We start from the raw sequence: 20,070 nt of genomic DNA on the forward strand, positions 1-20,070 counted from the left end.
ATCAATGAAAAAGCCTAAACAAAACAAACAAAAACCCAAACAACAACAAAAAACCCCATACAAAATAAAACAAACAAAAAAACCAAAAAACTGTGATTTTCATCTTGACATAAGAATATGACCAAGTACACATTTCAAGACTGGATGGAATTACACCATGCTATGTCCCCCAGAGTCCAGGAAGGAAGAATTTCTACCACCCTGCTCTAGCAACAGAGGCTGCTCCAAAGCTTTCAGAAAACCTGCAGCAATCCCAGGTATTCTTGAGCCACTGGAGCTGAAACACACCAAGAATTTCTTGTGGATTCTGTGGAGTGAATGAGCTTTGGCTCCTTGGTCTTGCAGGTGCCACAATGGATGCTCAGGCATGGCAGGAAGGGTGTGACAGCTCAAGACCTGTACTAACCTGGGACCTGGCTAAGAAGAGCTATTTAAAGGTTTTTTTTTTTTTTGGTTTTTTTTTTTTTTTTCTTGACACAGATTACATTCTATCAAATGACACAGTCATTTTTCACTGAGTCCCTTTTTATGATAATTTCAGGCAGTACTGAGTAAATAACAGAGAAATGTCTTGGTAAGTGAGTAAGAGTGCTCTTTTTATGTTTCATTTGGTGATATGTCATGGGAAAACTGCTTTAGCTTACTTTTAGTCATATCTCTACTATCTATAATCTTTATTATTTCACGTAGAAAAAAATTTCTGTTGCAGATGGGCTGGTATGCATGAAAACTTTGACGATATCTTTGATACTTATCAATTGTATATGAACCACTTAACCTTACTGTGGTTTTTTTTTTTTCATGAAATACAGTCTAAAAGCAAAAATCTACCAGGCCCTTCTCCTCCAAGAGTAAAACAAATTGAAAAAAGAAAAACAAAAGATTTTTCCTGCCATAAAACTGTTTTGAGGTTGGAAAGAATGACTGATATCTCTTTTAGGCTTCTGAGGAAAGTCTTTCCAATGCTGGAATTTCCAGGCTGGGAGAAGGAATTACTATTTTCAGCCTCATTCAGTCTAGTCAAGGATTCTGCATCTGTCCTTAGAGCTGCATACACCAAATCTAAATGTCTACCAGGCCAGAAGACATCAGGGTACTTAAGTGCACAATGCTAACCAAGGCCTAGATATATTTCTGAATACATTTTATATAGAGCCAGTATTTTGATTTAGAAAATAGTACTTCAGGTTCAGCACACACAAAAATTTTAGTCCAATTATTTTAATGATTTTTTTCTCAGAATACTATGTAATAAACGTGCAACTTAGACTGAGAGTCCAACTTTGCAAACTGGCTGTGGAGTAGGGTCAAAGCACTCTGCATAAATACTGGAAAACCTGGTACTAATTAAAGCCAGATTCCTTCATAAAGGATCAATATCCAAGTGTGCAACAGGCTGCTGGCAAAAAATAAGTGCTTCTGTTAGTTCCCAAACAACACGGAAAACAGACCTTGCTCCCCCACTCCTCAGCAGTTTCTTTGACAGATCAATACAGAGCCCACAAGCCCTGACCAAAGTACATCAGAATCAATACGACAGGGAGATCCAATTTCACCAGCACAACTGATAATGCCAAGCTTGCAGCATTACCTTGGCTGGGGGAAGAACAATGGCTGATAATAACACTTTGTGTTGTTTAAATAGACAGTTTATGGATTTTTTTAAAAAGGTGGTGGGGGGAGGAGAAGGGAGCATTAGGAAATTTAAAATGCTGACACCATCCCCATCCAGCTTTGTGCCTTTAAAGACACTTAAGGCACCAAAACTAATGAAGACCCTGCTGTGACTTCCTCTGGGAAGGAGCAGAAACCAGGCAAAACCAGCTCAGGGCAATCCGCTGCTGATCACTCCCTATAAACAAGCCTATATTGCATATATTGCAGACCCTGACTGCGGGCAGGTGCCTGATGCAGGCAAAAAGCCAGCGCAGAGGCAGGTTCTGCAGAGGAGCATCACAACCGCTCCATCTAGCGTACCAGCCTCACACAGCAGCTCCTCCCGGAGAGCCAGAACCTCTCCCCAGCAGCCCCTGGCAGGGCAGCCGGCAGGTGAAGGCACTAACCGAGCTGTGCAGGCGAGAGATGATGGGAGGCACAGCAAATGGCTTTGAAGGCAGAGGGGGAATTTGGGAGCACACGGTGTGAGGCATTCAGGGTGTGTGACTGGGCTCAGGGTAAGCTTTTTGGGTGGTGACAAGGCAAGATGCTGCAGTAATTACATTAAGGATGCTCTTAGCCCTATAGTCCTATCAAAAATTACTAGAGTAAGGAAGATGTAATAAAACAGAAGGCATAAGGGGAATATATCTACCTTACTGCTGGGCAATATATTCTGTTTTGACCATATATTGATGAGCATAAGCATACTCACAAAACCCAAAAAGCTTGGCTTTCCCAAATTTTTCCTATTTCCCTCCTCCTGTAGGAAGGTCACTGAAGCTGTTTGGCCTTGTAGGACAGGAAATAGCACAAACAATAGCACAAGAAAGTTCCATTGCCTTACACCTTCATTACACAGGGAAAAAATGAAAAGATTGCTCACATAAGTGATGCTTTTTTTCAGGCAATTACTATAATGCAAACAAATTGTTTAAAGCCACCAACCCAGTTATTTGCTGTTTTCTGTCAATATTTTCAGATTCCTCCACAGACCTGTTGGAAAATCTCAGTCTATGGACAATTCTCATATCTATAGCAGAGCAGAACTAGAGCTGGTAAGGGTCCAGCACATCATCTCTGCTGGCCACCACAGGCAGATGGACTCCTACAGTAATTGTTGCTAGATGAGGAGCATCCCTACTTTTCCCACACTTGGTGGACATCATAATACAAAAGACCTGGAGAATAAAGATTTACCACTGAACAGGAATCAGAGATGCTGAGCCAAAAGGTCATTTGTTGGAGATAAAGTGAAAGAAGCAGAGCAAAAAATCAATGGATTTTTCTAGATAAATCATTTGCTCTGTTTGTGGTCATAAGGGCAGACCAACAAAAAAAAGTATCAAAAATTTCAGTGAAGTAATTTCTTCTGTTTCTCATGGGGATCTTTTACATTTTAAACCATTTCAATTTTTCTTTGCTATAAGAGTCAGTACTTTTTCATCTTGATTTCTCCTGGCCCTTCCTACTCCTCTTGGTACTATAATAAAAGGCCTAGTTGTGTGGAGGGAGAGAATACTGCTCACACTAGAGAAGAAGAGCTAGTGCACTCCTCACCGCCACTCACATGCAGCAGAGGAAGCGAGTCACAGATAATCATGGGCAATCCCATCACTTTTCTGTCCTTACCTGAGTAACAAGGAGCTGAAGCAGAGCTCTCCTCCCAGGAGATTGTCTTCTCTGAAGGTTGGCTGCCTGCAGACTCCCACATCACCAAGTGGACCTTCATAGGGCTTTCACAGGATAAAGGTAGAAGCTGCTGTGTATTTTTACCTACTATGGATTTGCTGTAGATGATTTGTACTTGCTCTTTGTCTAATTTCCTTTGGAAGACAATCTTACATTTATTTTGATCCTTATTGACCCTGGCCAATCACAAAACCTGTTAATGCATCTCATCCCTGCTTACATAAGGATTTTCTTAAGAGACTGGAAGTGAAAAATGCCAGTCTGCTCCCAAAGGGACTTTTGCCTTCTACAGAACTGTGATATTTAACTTCAGGTCACCTCACCATTGTAAAGTGTTGTAAAGAATCCTTCCTGGGATAAAAGCTGCAGCAATCTACTCCATCCCAAACCTTTGCTTTGACCCTTTGAAGTCAATAGCTGCACTGCCAACCACAAGTGCACCAACATCATGAATCAAGCCTCCAGGAACATGGAGATGCAATAGGAAGCATATTATAACTTCTCTTGGAATAAAAAAAGAACAGTAGTTTTTTGCCTCTTTGTCCAAACCTCTGAATGCCCAGGCATGGGAAAATTGTGTTTTCAGAAGTTTTCAACACCACAGAAGTCTAGCAGCCACTGGAGGGAAAAAACTCACAACTGGGAATGTGCCTGTAAGAGTCAAACCAAAACAATGTTAAGCACTGGAAAGCCACAATGAAGTCACAAGTCCAGACCCATGGCGGTACCCTCCACTGGCAGTGCACTCCTGCATTTCAAAGGGGGCTGCACAGCACCTAACAGTGAAGCTTGGGTGGGATGCAGTCACAGTGATGGCTTGGCTGGATCTCTCTGGCTTGGCCTGAGTGGCACCGTCCACTGAAGGATGCTTGGTCTACTGCATCTCCTCCTATTCTCAAAGCCATTGTATTAGTGGAGAGATCAAGAAGTCTGTATTATCTACTTACACTACCTCAAATCATAGAAATGGGAGGGAAAGAGGACAGCATAGATTCAAGAGGGAAAGGAAAGGGGTGCCCAGCCCCTTCTCCTTCCATGGCAATCTCAAAGCACAGTGACTGAAACCTGTTTCCCTGTTCTTCAGCATTTCTCTTGGAGATACTCAATAGCTACCGAGCAGTTCCTTCCTTCCCTGAGGCTGTGTACCTGTATTTTCTAGCACAGAAAGTAAGGCCCCACCAGTCTGATGTTCATATTTCAATGGTTTAGAAAAATGTCACTTAAATGAACCGGGCTGAACTGAAGTTGGGTACCTATTTTTTCATACATACACATGTTATCATACCCAAGAGCTCTTCGTTGCTTATGTACAGGGCACCCTTGACATGCTCTTCTTCCTTGTGGGCCATGAATTCCCAGCAGAAGAATCTGTACTGCAATTTCACAGAAAAAAATATGCTGCTAATAAAAACTGTCCTGCAGTTCTGCGGCAGCATTTATTTCAGTGCCTGCTATCCACATGACTCAGCCAATGTTCAGTGCTATTATAGAAATTCCAGGGCTCAGAGAAATCTACTTAGGGACATTACATCCCTCAGACTGGCACAGAGGGGAACTATTTTATTAAAAGACAAACAAGGAATTTTGGTTCCTTGAACCATACCAGCCTTTATCCTACAGGAATCTTCAACACCAGAGTGAATCCAACTAGATATCCCCAGATATCTGGCATCTACCAAATATCATTGAATTTGGCTTCTGATTTTTCCCTGGTATAATGAGGAGATTGGCCAACTTACTTTTACAGGAATCCCAAATTGCTGCAAAAAAGGTCACTCTTACAACTCTACTTCTATAGATTAAGCTTACATTAACAAATGAAGTTTCAGACTACAGCAAAATGCACATATTTTGATAGCTGTTATTGACATGTAAAATGATTGGCTCAGCAATAATTTGAATGTATTTTTTTAAAATCCAGTCCTTCTTATAAATGTGCATAATTTGAGGGATCTAGTTCCAAGTCTGAGAGAGATGCATATTGCCATGTGCAGAGTTCTTTCTGTTTTTTTTTTCCCCTCTCTCCTTTTATTATGATAACCAATATTTTTATGAAAACACTTTGGATCAAATATCTCTTCATACATTATATGCATGAAGTTTAGTCTTCTGGGATTTATTTTCTCTATGGGGCATATATAACTGAGACAAGTTTATTGAAGCAGAAGTATGGAGTTCTAATAAATATTAGAATTCACTTCATTAATTAGTGCCTGAATTAAAATCTCTTTGATATCTTTAAAGAAGGTGATTGTCTTAGAAAGCAGACAAAGCTTGTTTATTTAAAGTACTTCTCACTATCAAAACCCCATTGCCTAGAATTCATCTAAATATTCACCCAAAATCATCTAAATATATATTTATCTTACACTTAGGATAAAACTGTGTGAAACAAAACTCATCAAAATACTAAGAGTGAATTTGGCTTTGCCCTTTCATTTCGCTTATCTAATTGTCAGTTATTTATTCGCTGCTTGGGAGAATTCCTTTCCAACTCTTTCACTTCTGTCTGCTTTTAAAGGAGATAGAGAGGACACCCTGCCACTGAGTGTGGGTCATGGATGTGGCTCTTCCATCCATTAACACAGCAAGATCCATCTTTATTTCCCTTGCCCAGCATGTCTGGCAGATGGATGGATTCTATACTCAGTCCTCTGACCCCCTGCTGTCATTCCTAACTTACCCTAAACACCGCAATAAAAAACCAAACCAAAAAAACCCAAACAAAACACTCACGACTGCAAAAGACCCTGCTCATTGTGGCTGCAAAAAGTTTGTTTTCACTTACTTCTTAGTATGTTTCCAGCTCTGGTTTTAAGTGCTTCCAGCACTTAAGAGAAAGCAACTTTCACTGTTCCTTCTGGGAGGCCATTCCCCAGGCCAATAAATCTCACTCCCAAGAAATTTTATACATCCCCTCCTGTGCTTACAGCACTTTTCCAATCTTGGCCTATCATGAGTGGAACAAATCTTTTTTCCCCATAGAATTTACATAACAACACAATAAAGTTGCAAAAGCTGAGCACTCCACTGAGTTACTTCCACTCACCAGAAATTTATGGGATAACAACTTGTGTGTTGCCAGCAAGACATAATTTAAAATTTCAATAAATTACAAATTTCTACTGAAATGCAAAGCCATCCGAAGCAGACAATATTATTACAAACTTCATAGAAAACATAGGAAAAGAAGGACGGAAAATCTTTAAACTGCCGACACCAAGGTAAAGTCGGATGGGTTGCTCTCCCCCTGTATTCAGCAGACTGGTTACAGATATCTTGCCAGCACTCACTCTGTGATGCTTTCTTTCTCTTTTTAAAAGACCAGCAATTGAGTTATTTTAGAAATTATAAAAAGAAGTGCTCTGGTTGCATTTTACTTTACCCAGCTTAAATTAAAAGTGATGTCAAAGTAATGCCTTAGCTGCTGTTAGGCAATTACCTTGCTATTTGAGATGGTGTGCCATCTTCCCTCACCCAAAGAGAGGCAAACCTGTGGAGCTGCCTGGCACTGCCTCCATGGCAGGCACTAAGTGGATAAAAAAAAAAAATATCCCCATGGAAATTTCAAGGGGGGAAACTTTCTTCCATGGTCTGGTGATCACCAGGACAGTTATTTGAGACAGAGCCAAAAAAAGGGGCAGGCAGCACATCTGAAGTCCTGAAGTCTTTTGCCCCTGTTGCTGAAAGGAAGTCATTCACTCTGCTCATTCCCTCCAGGCCTGGCAAGTGCTGCACTGCAAGGGTGTAGCCTTCAGAGCTTCTTTCAGGTAGACCACTAAATGCAGGAGTGTGTACAATGCTCTCATTTACCATATAGCCAGAGATAAACATCCTGCACCACAGTGAGGCTTGTGGCTTGCAAGCTGAAATCACCTATAAAATTGCACACACAGTCACCAGTTTGCTTTAGGAAGATCCCATTAGACAAATCCCAAGATGACCAGCTAAATATGAGTAAGCTCTGAAAATTATGGCATCATTTTCTTTTAAATCTTTTCCCAAAATGTTTTTTGCTATTTGTAGCTCAAAAGCCATTGTTTATCTCAACTTCTAGAGAAAGGCAAAATTCATAGCAGATTTGTCTCCAAATACTTAAATAGCTGGGTGGCAGACTTTTTTTTATTTGCTATTCACTAAAATAAACATGATGTGAAATTTGCCACTCAGTTTTGTTTGCAGGAAGGCATCATGATTTTTTTAAAAGTGTTAAGGGCTCAAAAGTCAGACAGCTGGAAGAAAGATGCCGTGCCCTTGGGGAGGTGTATTTCTCTCTCTTGGCTCACTCCTAAGGATATAGAGTCGAGAGTCTACTCAGAAACACAGGCAGAGGTACAATAAACCTAAGTAACATAGGCAGCTTTACCATGCTTCATCCTTGGAACTAGAGCAGTTCTTATCGTGGTTTGGGATGCCCACTAGTCCCTGATCACTTACTCTGGCTGTGTAAGCAAAATAACATACTTCAAATCCAACCCTTCTGAGCTTGCCAGAACTGCAATCAGAATAAAAATCAGAATTGCATCTTGCAGAGCCTGCCTCTTTGTGCTGCGCCTTGGTATCAATAATCTTTTTCAGATAAAAAAGTCACAGCTTCATCAGTGGCAACATTTACTGGCAGCCCTGACACTGGGCAGGAGAGGAGTTAAAATAGAAAGTGGCAAGCAGACGACTGTTAATTATCCTTTCACTCATAAAATTTAAATATAGCTGCCTGTGTTTGAACACAATGAAGGCCTGCAATTAGGGCACATTCAATTGCAAATGCACCACAACCCCTCTTTACCGTGCTTGTAGATAATGCAAAAAAATACCTCAATGCCAGTTCTACTTAGTGGCTATAATTTTCTTCAGTAATGTGTGTATTAGTCACAGATATATGTTAAAAACTGCAATTCCACCCCCAAAAACAAGAAAAGCAAACGTCACAACTCATCCCCATACGGGCCACCAATTGTTGGCATTGGTGCTTGTCACCAATCGACAGTGGCTGGGAACTGACTGCCACTGCTAGTTTATTATCTTACTGTAAAACTTCCATACCTACTCTCTGTGAGTTCTCACAGGCAGCTCCTCACAGCACTGACAGCTTTTCTTTTTCTTCTGCACAGCTGGCTGACTCCTTCCTGTCCCTAGCACACCCACCTGACCCTTACCCCTTGCAGGCAACTGATTCCAACTCTCTCTCAAGCAGCTAACCCACTCTTTTATAACACCCATCCTTATTTGACATAGCTGTGACCCATTAAGGGCAGGGCTGTTCCTACTCTGTAGTTAATTAGCACAGCTGCAACTCCTCAGGGGTGAGATTGCCTTCAGCACTATCTCTATTCTCTCACAATCCATCCTCCCACAAACACACATGCTCTAGAGGGAGAGCTGTGCCCAACATGCTCTTTACAGTCTGGTTCTATGATATATTCAACATCCTTATTCTGTCAAGAAGGCATTTGAACCTTTTGATATCCAGTAATTTGTAAAAGTATCTGGCAGTGGTTACCGTTGCCTTGGAAGGCTGTACGCTTGATGGACAGGATCCCTCAGGATAGTCACATTTCTGTGGTAGGGAAATTCTGGCACTTCTCTGCTGCTTTAATTCCTCTTCCTGATCCCCAAACTAGAAGAAAAAAACCTTACACCAAAAATCTGTATGGTGAAAAGTTACAGAAACCTCAGTTAATTTTTTGAAGTGACAATATACCATTTTCAAATTTTTGTCAGATATTTCTCCTGAAAATTAAGAAATATGCCTGAAAACAGGATAATTTCTACACAGAAAAAAAAGAAAAAGTTGATTTTCACCAAACTTCTATTTTATTAGGAAAAAAACTGTACTCAAAGAAACTTAGGCTAACTTAACAACTTTAAATAAAGTAAGGATGATGCCAGAGTTCATTTTTCCTGATCCTTGCCACTGTGCCAAGCTTTATCTTAGAAAGGCTCTGCAGCACTTCTCCTTCATTCCTAATACTCAGCAACCCATCCTTTTAGAATTTTTAGGAGATCTTTTACCCTTTCCCAATGAATTCTTAACACTGAAGGAATCTCTGCTTGGCTGGTACAAATTCTGACCTTTATCTCTCTGTGACACAGAAAATAAACTTACTGTTTATTTACTTGATGCTATTAATTGCAGGCTATTGCGTTATTATTTTATAAACTTAATGTCATTAACTGGAGGTTCCTAGTCCCTTCACATATCAGTGCATTAGACCCAGATGGGCAGGATACAACAACCTCACATGTACCTAACCAGACCTTGACAGAGGATCACCTAAAGGGATGTGTAGGCTACCAACACAATATAAATTACATTAACTGGAAGCTATAGAGAATGCAAAAAGTAAGTTAGAGGGGAGTGAAAGACTGGGCAGCAGGTGAAAGCAAGAAAGAGATGAAAGGAAGAAGGGAAGAAAGACTCTTATTTCCAGTATAGTTTGGTCAGGAACAACCTGGTAAAGGTGCCAAAACAGAGCTACTGACTGATAAATCCATCTAGGGGAAATAGTGTGTGTGCTGTGCAACTGGGCAAATTCCCCAAGTGGGAGCCACCACAATCTGTGTGTGAGACTGAAGTTATGCCTGAAGTCAAAGGGAAACAAAAAGCAACTGCTTTTAATGGGAGTCCACGCTCTCTAAACAAATTTTCTTCTGGATACTGTAAATTGTGCAAATGTTAGAAAATATGGGCCAAGCTACAAAGCACATATTTAATTCAAAATAACTGCTAATTGCTACATTGTCTGAAAAAATATAGTAAAAAAATTATAATTATTTTGAACATTTTAAAAAATATTTCATCTCATGTGAAGTGTCACCACACCACCATCTGTGGTTGAATGCTTCCTCTTCCACATTTCCCTCCCAGCCCCGCTCTGTTAGGTCCTGTATTTCTCTGAATAGAGCCAAGCGTGAGAAATGTGAAGGGCAATGCAGGATGTGTCAGAAACATGTATGAATCATGAGAGAAATGGGAGAGGGTAGAAAAGTGTCTCATCAGCAAAGGATGCAGTGGTTGAAGCTGCTCTTTAGCTCCTCTGTGGAGCACTCCCTCCACCTGAGAGTGTGGCCAACTTGTGAAGCACAGTGGCTTTGCAGCTTCAGGCTGTATTAAAGCAGGGCCAACACTTTCGAGCCCATTATACTAATTCCTTGATAGTGATAACATTTACTAATATTTCACTGTTTCAAAACTCAAAAATCATGACAACAACTAAGGCACAAACAGTATTTGTACAACACACCATCTTAGAAGTCCAGTTCTGCATCAAAACCTCACGATGGGGAACAAGTTTTCTCAGCTCACCACCAAGGGAAGTGTTGACTGCCTACAAACTCTGCTTGCATTTCAGGAAGATCACAGTGCTTTCCACATGAATGAAGAGCAAGGGTACCCCTTGCTGTAGTGGGGTTTAAGACTGACAATTTCAAAGATAAAGTGAAAAGTGAATGAACTCAGAACACTGAAGTTGGGATTTTCTATTTTCTCCTGGATATTTTTCCTTTTGTGCCACTCAGTTTGAACCTGAGAAAAACCAATTTCTGCATTTGTTAAAAGCAGCAACATGCTAGGTAAAATGCTAGGGGAAAAGGAAGAAAAATAAAATATTATCACTAAAAATATGTTTGCTTTATGATAAAGCATATTCAATGAGAGTTAGTGAAAATTCAGAAACATAACTAGTACTGGTGTTATTGAAAGCTGAAATCTTACAGGATTTCTGGCACTGGAAAGATTCTGATTTCAAAAAGCCTAAAAATTGTTTTTTAAAAAAAATCTAAATTCTTCACAAGCCTTTAAAAAACCTGCTAATTCTCCCCAGCCTTTTGACCATAAATTGTGTCTGCTTTTTCAGAAAACAATGGCAAAAAGAGAAGGACATAAAGGAGTGGGGTGGGAAAGAAAGATAAACTATTTATGCTAATGATGGATTTGGCTAATGAAATATTTAGGTTTTAAAACCAAAACAAAAGCTTCTTTAGAATAAGTTGCTTACATTCAGTAAGAGAAGAAGAACAATTTTTCTTCAGCTACTCTTTGAATCAGTTCTTCAGCCTTCATATTTGACATGTGGTCTGATATTAAGTGGTTACTTGCTAGGAGCCACAGAGCAGCAGGAAGTGCTAAATGCCAAAGGGCCTTGAGAAACTAAAACACACTCAGAAGCAAACCACTGAGCAGATCTCACCATCAGCTACTGGTCTAGCTACTGCAAAACATGCATTAAATACTCTACTGCAGTTGTTTGGAGTTAAATTTCTACTTAGCCAACTATGAAAATTACCATCACATGTAATTTTTTTTTAAGCCTGAGCCCAAGTCTGAATATATTATTGTAAAGTTTTTGTCTCAGAAACTATGCCATGTGTAAATGACATGTAGAACACATGGTTTATATTTGTAAACCATAGTATTCCCAGGGTTTCCACTTTCATGTTTAATCAGGCTGGGCTAATAATAAGAACCTACTCCAGTTATTCTGCAAGAGTTGGTGGGGAAAAATGTCTTTTAGTCCAACACAAAACAAGCAGCTTCTTATTTTGTGTATATTTTGGTATAAACTCACATTAGAAATGGCTGAGTATATTCTGACACATGCTTCTTCTCTATATGCCCATCTGTTTTATAAACTGAACTGTTTTTCAGGCACAGTTGAACTTTGTCAGTGTATGCAGTATGAATGGTTCCTAATTTTTTCCTCAGCATTGTTCTGAAACTACAAGTTACATGTAAAGTTGACCAGGATGGGATTTAACATTACAAGATGATGGCCTAAACAGATGATTACAAAGTAACTTCTTCAATTCTATAAGCATAGTCAAATTTCATTTGGTTATGCTTGCTGCCCCTTCCTGATAGTTTAAATTTTAAAATTGATGCAAAAATATTAATGTGAACTTAGGACAGGGTGCAGCAACTCTTGGAAATGACCTAGTCAGGCTGAGTTGGGTTTCTAAATCCCCCCAAATTATTATTTGTCTTTACTTCTGCTATTGATTTCTACTAAGACTTGTCTGCCTTGGCCTTCTTGCAAAATTCTTTACTTCAATTTATGCTGTAAACAAGTCCTGCTTAATATGATGGAGAATCATGTTTTCCCATAACTTCCATATTTTCATAAAATATATGAAAATCAGCTGCTTTATTTATCATGTTCTCTCACAGCATGAATATTCTCCCTCATCAGCCCCATCTTAGGACTGAAAAACAACATTTTCCTAGCTCCCAGAGAGCTTGGTAGGGCTCTTTGTTTATCTGGAAACTGGAATCTGTAGTTATTTGGGAAATACAAGTCCAGAAGGAAATACAGGCATACGTTAACAGCTACCTATCTACCCACCCAAAATTTACCTTTTCCCCTAGATTCCACACTCCCAGACAATCAGGTCAATGTCTAGAGCATATTCAGGGTTTTACCCTTTCTAGATTCTCAAATACCTTCAGCTGTCAAAAATGTGTCCTTTGCATCAACCAGAGATTTTTTTCAATAAAAAGAGAATCTGACATTTGTTAAGTTTGCAAAGTGGGGGACTCAAATCATGAAAAACTTAAATATTTAAGTCCAAAAATCATAAATTTTCTTCTCATATAGCATCAGCCACTTTGATGCTCTGATCACTACAAGAAAGCTTCCCCAGTTCTTCACTTAACTGTGGATTTTTAAGCAATTTTTTCACCCACTCTACTTTGGAGTCAGCAGCAGATGGCATCATAGATGCCATAGATCATTATCATTTTGAATAAATTAAATCACAAAAATACTCAAAATCATCCTGGGATGTACAAGTTTTGAGACAGGACTGCCATTTGCATTCAGGCTTTCATTTTCTTCTTCAGCCCAACATCTGGGCTGTAGCCTAAGGTACTGATGAATTGCTGTCTGAATTCTTAGGTAGTTTTTTTTTGACTGTCATCAGAAGAGCTCAAAGAACCCCATGAAAGAAATGGAAAGATGCAGGACAAGCTCACCTCTCCACCTGAAAGGTGCATTTCTTACTAATGGAACAAATTATCTGAAACTTCTTGCTGCCAAAGAGCAAGACCTCAAGAGGAACTGCAGCAATGTGGGAGCATCAGTCCCAGAGCAGAGAGATGGGTGGTTTTCTGACTTCTGATCTGAGCAGTAAAGTTCCCTTTTCACCAAGATGTACCTCACCACAGACCTCACCACCTTCGGAACAAAGTGCAAGGCTGTACAATAAAACCCACAACACTAAAAAGAGAGCAAACTGGAAACTGCCTGCATGGACATGTGGATAAATACAGATAAAGAGCAGGCACCGTAGCAGTGGAGAATGGTGCCTGTGGGCTGTCACAAAGAGAACCACTGCCACTGCTTTGCCATCAGATGTGATGTGGAACAGCACCTCTTCCACACTGCAACCCAGGACCCACAGCTCATGCTGAGAGCTACCTTCAACCCCACAACCACCAAATCTAGGTTTTGCATGAGTTCTGGCATTTGAACAGGGTCTTTTTTTCCAATTGCTGTTCCGAGCCCATCTGTGTTGAACACATTAAGAAACTCAACTAACTTGATCCACCTTTAAGGTGGGTTTAAATCTAGCCACTAAACATGGAAAACTGCTTAAAGGTACGTAATTCAAGCAGCTTTCTCAAGTGGCTCTGGTGTTGACCTGAAATTTTAGAAGAGTAAGTTTTTCTTCACTCATCTCCTTCAGATGCTCTGACAAACCAGCCAATTTTCAGCTGGAGCATACCACAATGTTGAAGTGATGCACAAGCTATGTCTGCCACAGAGGTTTTGAACTTTGCTAACATTACACTTTTTCAGGGTCTAAATCAAAATTCTAGATCATGCCACCCATGCTCGTGACGAGTATTACTTTATTCCTCCTAGGAGCTTACCACAAATAGAAAGGCCTGACAGAACAGTGGATGGAGGTGTAGCAAGAAAGGGAAATGAAGTCATCTTCTACCTCTAGCACTAAAAAAAAAAGTCAGCTTTAAGAAGAAAATCCTGAAAATATATTGTCCTTGCATACTGGATGGCAACTAATGAAGTGAGATGCTGTGAAGTGATACCAGGAAGTTGCTTCTGTCAGTGTGTAAAACCAGCAGGAGTGGGGCTAAGAAAGCACAGACAGCATAAACATGGGGACCACCTGACCAACCTCACAGCACTATCAAGATACATGCAGTACTGACCTAGAATAATAAACAGATGCATTTTATGAACCACTGCCAAAGCTGCTTTAAAAAAAGCCATTTTATTTCCCCTAGCTAGAAGGGTCTCTAAAAGTATCACCTTTTAATAGATCCTGCATTGAGAATGGTGGATCAAGAGGTGGTAAAATAAATGACAGTGTGAGCCTCTACAGGGGTACCAACCCATCGCTGACGGAGTGTGAGGAGACAACATCTTCTCAGCACAACTCATGTCAGGTCCTAGAAAATGGAAACAAGCATGCAACAGAAGCTGCCAACAGTTGTGACTCAGTCTCAGAACAGGCATAAAGCAAACATTTTGCAGGTTATTTAAAATGCAAATTGTTCTTCTATACACGCAGCTGTTGGAGCATAGGTAACATCTGATGTGAATGAGTCACCTACTTTAATCAAATGATATGGCTAGAGAAAAAGGTAGAAGCAAAAATAATTACTCATATTGTTTCTTCACATTTCTGTCCCCATTACAGTTGTTCTCCAGGTTAGTAGGGGAATGAAAAAGCAGGTTATTTTAATGGCATCTCAGTATAAAACCAATTCTCTAACCACCATATTAAAAATTAAACAGCTTTTCATCTTTAATGCATACTTTCCTTTTTGAAGACAGAATCAACAGTTGTGTGGCTATATGTAAGTGTTTTTTGCTGTGTCCAGTGAACAACTGGAAAGAAAGATACAGGAAGCAGCAAGGGAGAAAATACACAATAAAGAAAATATGACCAAAACCAATAAAAAACAAAGAAAGCAACACTTGTTCCTTACTGTCAGGAAGTACATCCTCAAAATTAAAATAAAAAATCAAGTCAGGCAACAAGGATGCTAAAATGTCATATGTAAGAAACTACAAATAACAACACATCTTTGAAAACAGTCATTTTACCTCCACTAGATTTGCCAGTCTCTCATAATGAACCCAGCTCGTTGTCAGTAGTCTTTGTACTTAAGCCACCAACCAACACAGTCTACATTGATATGGTCTCAATCTTGTCAGCTTCTGTGGCTATCCCTCTGTGGGGATCTCTCTGGATCCAGGGGTGTACTCACCCAGTCACAGGGTATTGAGAGAGTACTGTTCATACAACACTCTCCAGGCAATGCTGAAATACACCTTACACCTAAAAGTAGTCCTTTCTGAAGCACTAGAACCTCCTCCCTCCTCCCTGTCCCATATGTCCTTCACCATAACTTTTAAGCAGGCACTGAAAAAGGTAGACCAGAAAATGATACAGAAAATGGCACGGAGTTGTTTTTGCTAGCAGCCTCTGGCCCCATAAGCTGAATCTACTTGCTCCTATGTGACTAAGCAAGTTTTCCATCTCTCCTCATCAGGCAGGCATAGCTGTATACTTGATCTCCTCCAAGCAAATGTTCTGCTTCATCTTAAGATTCCCTAAGGAACAAACATAAGAGAACATTGTGGTCCATTGCAGGCCCAAACACACACTGCACTGTCCTGTGCTGCAGCAGAGGAGGTCCCTCAGTGCACTCTGGAGCTTCCCTGGTTGTGTTTCATGGGTACCTCTGTGCAGCAGTGTGTGAGTGCATCCAAAATATCAACATCGCAGGGTGTGTGTGCCTACAGACTTCTTCTAATCAACAGAGCGGGGCTGATTTGCAACTGGGCAAGCACGCATTTTCAAAATGTGCTCAGCCCTTTGGAGACCAGAATTTCATTTTCCTTAGTGCCCTACCTCAGGAAACAGACAGAGTAAAGCACAGCCCAGCCACTTTGGCAACTTTCAAGTCTCTGCACTGTAAACTAGGACCCTCGCTTCCTCTCATTTTATACAGCAAAGCTTTTCCAAATCCTGCAGGAAGCCTACCCTGTCCCAAAGGGCCAGCTTCTACCCCCAGTCATCCTGTGTGCACTTACAGGGATTAACGCCTGAAGGAAGATGGAGGGATTCTGACTTACACATTGGCTTTTCTCACCTATTAAAATCCCAAAGCAGATACAAGGGCACGACGCAAAATTCTGACACACAGTTGAATGTGTGTAATGTGTGAAGCAACAAGATGAGGGGTTTTGTTGTCCTGGCAATACACCCTGAAGTTTTCCTGGGACTTTTCTGATCTTGCAGTAAGAGATGCTTTGGCAAATGGGTGCGGGGCCACGATGCCACCAGGATTCATTCATAGGTTTGTGTGAACATGGGTATAAAAAGCCTGGAACTCTCCAAACATCTTATCAAGGAGAAGATCAAGCAGCACATACCCCAGAAATCCACACCGCTGGCCACCGAGAGAAGACAAGTACTACGTATGGGAGAGCAGGACGGGATATCGGCGAGGATGTCTTTCCCCAAATCCCCAAATTCAGCTAGGCTCTGAGGTCTCGGACAAAAGGACCCTTCCCTCCCTCCCCCTTACCTGAGCCGCCCACGTTGGACCGCAGCAGGCAGGTCCTCCGGGAGGAGAAGGAGGAGATGTCGCTTTGGGAGCGGCCGCGGGGACCGGGCAAGGACCAGACGGGGAGCGGTGCTGTCCCGCTGCACCCTGGCCTTTCAGCCATCGTCGACGGGCAGCCGAGAAGGGCAGGGAGGAGAGAAGAGGAGGGAGAGAGGCGGCGAGGGAGGGGACAGGGAAAGTTTGCAGAGGAAGAGCCGCCCCTCTCCTCCGACCGCCCTGCCGGGACGCCGGCGGCGATTTTGGGTCTCTGGGAACATAAATTTTGTGTTTGAACAGGAGCAAAGCAAAGGGGGGGGGTTGGGTCGCGGAGGCACCCATCCCCCAGGGTGTCTTCATGCTCCCGCCATTGACATCTCTCGGGGGGAAATAGGAAAAAAAGGAAAAGAGAATCGGTTAAAAAGAGCCGAGTAACCCACACCACCACTTCTGTTTTGTGTAACAGGGTGCCCTCTCCCCCGCAAAGCCGGAAGGTTGCACAAGGCACCGCATCCCTGCAGAAGAGCTGCGAGAGAGACGAGTCAAATATCCTCCCCACCCCATCACCTCCCTCCCCATCTTTGTTAAGGATTGGGTTGCACGTAAGAGACTTAACTAACTTCGGCAGGAAGGTGCTGCCTTTCAGATCGGTCACACAGACCTAGGCAGAAGCAAAATCAAGCTTCATGGTTTCGTTTCCTGGTGTTTTACAGAAACCCGTTTACAACAAGATGCACCTTTTAAAGGAAATTTTATGTTCACACTGCTTCTTACAGGCAAGTCATTACATTCTGCCTTGAATGAAATCCTCGCTGCCGTGCAGCCACAATGACAAACACAGAAAAGACTGCAGCCTGTACTTTGAATGCATCCAGAGTTGCATGATTATTCAATGTGAAAGTTGCATTCAGGCTGCATTTTAACAACTACGACTCTTCAGGTCTGAACCAAAACCAATCAAGTCTGAAATCTGTCCCCGTGAAATTCAGTTTCTGGTTTCTGCTTCCACTCAGGCAAGCAAGTGCCTTCATCTCAACGCCGAGCCCGTGCAGCTCCCCAGGCGCAGGGGTTTTGTGATCTTCCCAGCAGTCACCCTCCGCATTTGTCGAAGCAATTGATCCGGCACAGGAGTCTCGTATGTCAGCCATTAGTCAGGTCGAAAGGTCTTTTCTGCTCAGTTTCCCTCAGGGAATTGCCTTCATTTTTTCCTCTCCTTCTTCCCTCTGCTGCCAGACCAGCCTGCTCCTCCCCCAGCCACTGAGTTTTCCCAGCGGGACTGTGCTGTGAGAGGGAGAGGCACGGGCTTCTCGCAGGACACCGCAGTGAGCTTCATACAGCCCCTCTCCCGGGGCCCGGAGGCTCCATGGTCACACAGGCAGGAACGTTGCACCCATGCTTAGAGAGCTTTTTGCAGCTGTGCACACCAGTCCTGTGTTATTTACAAAATCTGACAATGTGCTATTTTTATTAGTTACCCTTTACAGCTTGCATCATTACAAATGTGACCGTACACCAAGGACGATTTTCCCCAATAGGGATTTGAGTACCTGGGCATGTATGGGCTCGTGACATTTTCTGGACCTGTTTATACCTTAATCACTGCTGTTTACTGAAATGTTTGCCACTTTTCCCTTTTTATTTTTTTTTTTTTTTTTTTAAGAGGTGTGATCAAGTCCATTATTGAAATACACAGTCCCTGCTCCAAACCTCAACAAACTTTATGGCAGGTCAGCAAGCTTTGGGTCAGACCCTGACTTTTTTTAACATAATTTTTTTCTTCCAAACATTTTGAGCTACAGAGCAATTGTAACTTTGTCGTGCTGTACAGAATGTATGCTTCAAAATTCCCACATTAAGGAGCTGCTCAGTGCCTGCAATCCTTTGGTGCGATCAAAAAGGAGAACATGAAGAAATTGAAAGATAAACTAGAAAGGATATCATACAAGAGGTAAAAGGCATCTGAAGGTTCCTTTTGAGAAGGAAAGTGACACCTAAAGGGGTGAAGGAAAAAGAAGACATAAAGTAGGTCACTGCTGAATGTAAAAGAGATATGAAGAGGCTCCTGTTGTAGAATCAAAGTGCTTTGGTAAATCAGAGTAATGTGAACAGTCAGAAAGATTAATGTGCTGGAAATCACAATGTTTTATATCTGCCTTTAACTTATTATATTAATCAAGGTACATAAAATATTACAAAATCATGTACATCTTGTTTTCACATCCCTTTAAATATTTTTGAATTAGATGTAACAGCTTTGGCTAATGGCTCTGGAAACTGAAGCTCTATTTCCATAGAAGAGCAGTAAAGTATACATCCTTCCCAGGTAGAGAGAGATTAATTCAGTTGCCTGCTCATTCATTTTCGACTGTTCTGATGAGATTTGCAAAGAAATGTCCATTTGTGGTGCTGATTATGAAAAGTTAGTATTTGCTCATTAAACCAAATTATTTCACAAAGTCTGTCCCATGGTAGCTGGGGGCTGAAGTAAAAACACAAAATTCGGGCATCAGGAAAGACTGGAGAAGCACCAGCTCAGGCAACAAATTGCTGGAAGATGTATCTTTTAAAGTATGTGCCTGCCACCCGTGATCCGTAGCACAAACACTAAGTGTCATTTACTGAATTATGGCAGCTTCTGCACAGGCCATTCTAATGATCGAAGAGAGAAAAGTTTCCTTGACAGGCCACCTCTCTGCCCGGGAAGCCTCCACGTACAAGTCGGCCGCAAGGAGCTGCAGAGCGATGTTACATCCTGTCCTCGGGAGGGCGAGGGAAGCTGAGCCTTTGGTCGGAGCAGGCGGGAAGAACAAATCCAGCAGGCTGCCGAGGCCACCTCTGGAGCGGAGCGGCTGCAGATCCAAGGCTCGGACCCGGTCCGGCCGTAGATCCAGCCGGCGCCGTCAGGCCGCTCTCGGGCGAGGCCGACGGGGCGGCCGGGGGAGGAACTGGCGGGCCCCGGGGCGGGGGAAAGCACGGCAGGATGGCCGAGGCATCAGCCAGTTACTTCAATTTCTTAAAATCCTTAAAATCCAGGGGGCAGTTTGTGGTCGAGCAACCAGATGAAGCGGCTCCGATGGCGAAGAGCCCCGGGCGGCGGGCGGGGCGGGGGAGGAGCGAAGGGGCAGCGGTGCCGGCTGGACGCCGCG

General features: G+C 42.0%; 1 protein-coding gene across 5 annotated transcripts in view; it reads right to left on the bottom strand.

Annotated features, from left to right (window-relative positions):
- Positions 1–17,199, bottom strand: part of PHACTR2 (phosphatase and actin regulator 2) — a 131,775-nt gene extending 114,576 nt beyond the window's left edge. The window contains exon 1 of one of the 5 annotated variants that reach the window (XR_010997308.1): positions 16,910–17,195. Coding sequence is in view for 4 of the 5 variants with exons in the window: in XM_068184733.1 (XP_068040834.1) it covers positions 16,910–17,051 (142 nt within the window). In the remaining variant the exon portion in view is untranslated. Of the gene's footprint in view, positions 1–16,909 lie in introns of all 5 variants that reach the window. The other 4 variants (XM_068184733.1, XM_068184737.1, XM_068184739.1 and 1 more) reach the window with 4 other exon arrangements.
- Between the last annotated feature and the right edge of the window lie 2,871 nt (positions 17,200–20,070).

This window comes from Anomalospiza imberbis, chromosome 3, assembly GCF_031753505.1.
Source record: "Anomalospiza imberbis isolate Cuckoo-Finch-1a 21T00152 chromosome 3, ASM3175350v1, whole genome shotgun sequence".
NCBI lineage: Eukaryota > Metazoa > Chordata > Aves > Passeriformes > Viduidae > Anomalospiza > Anomalospiza imberbis.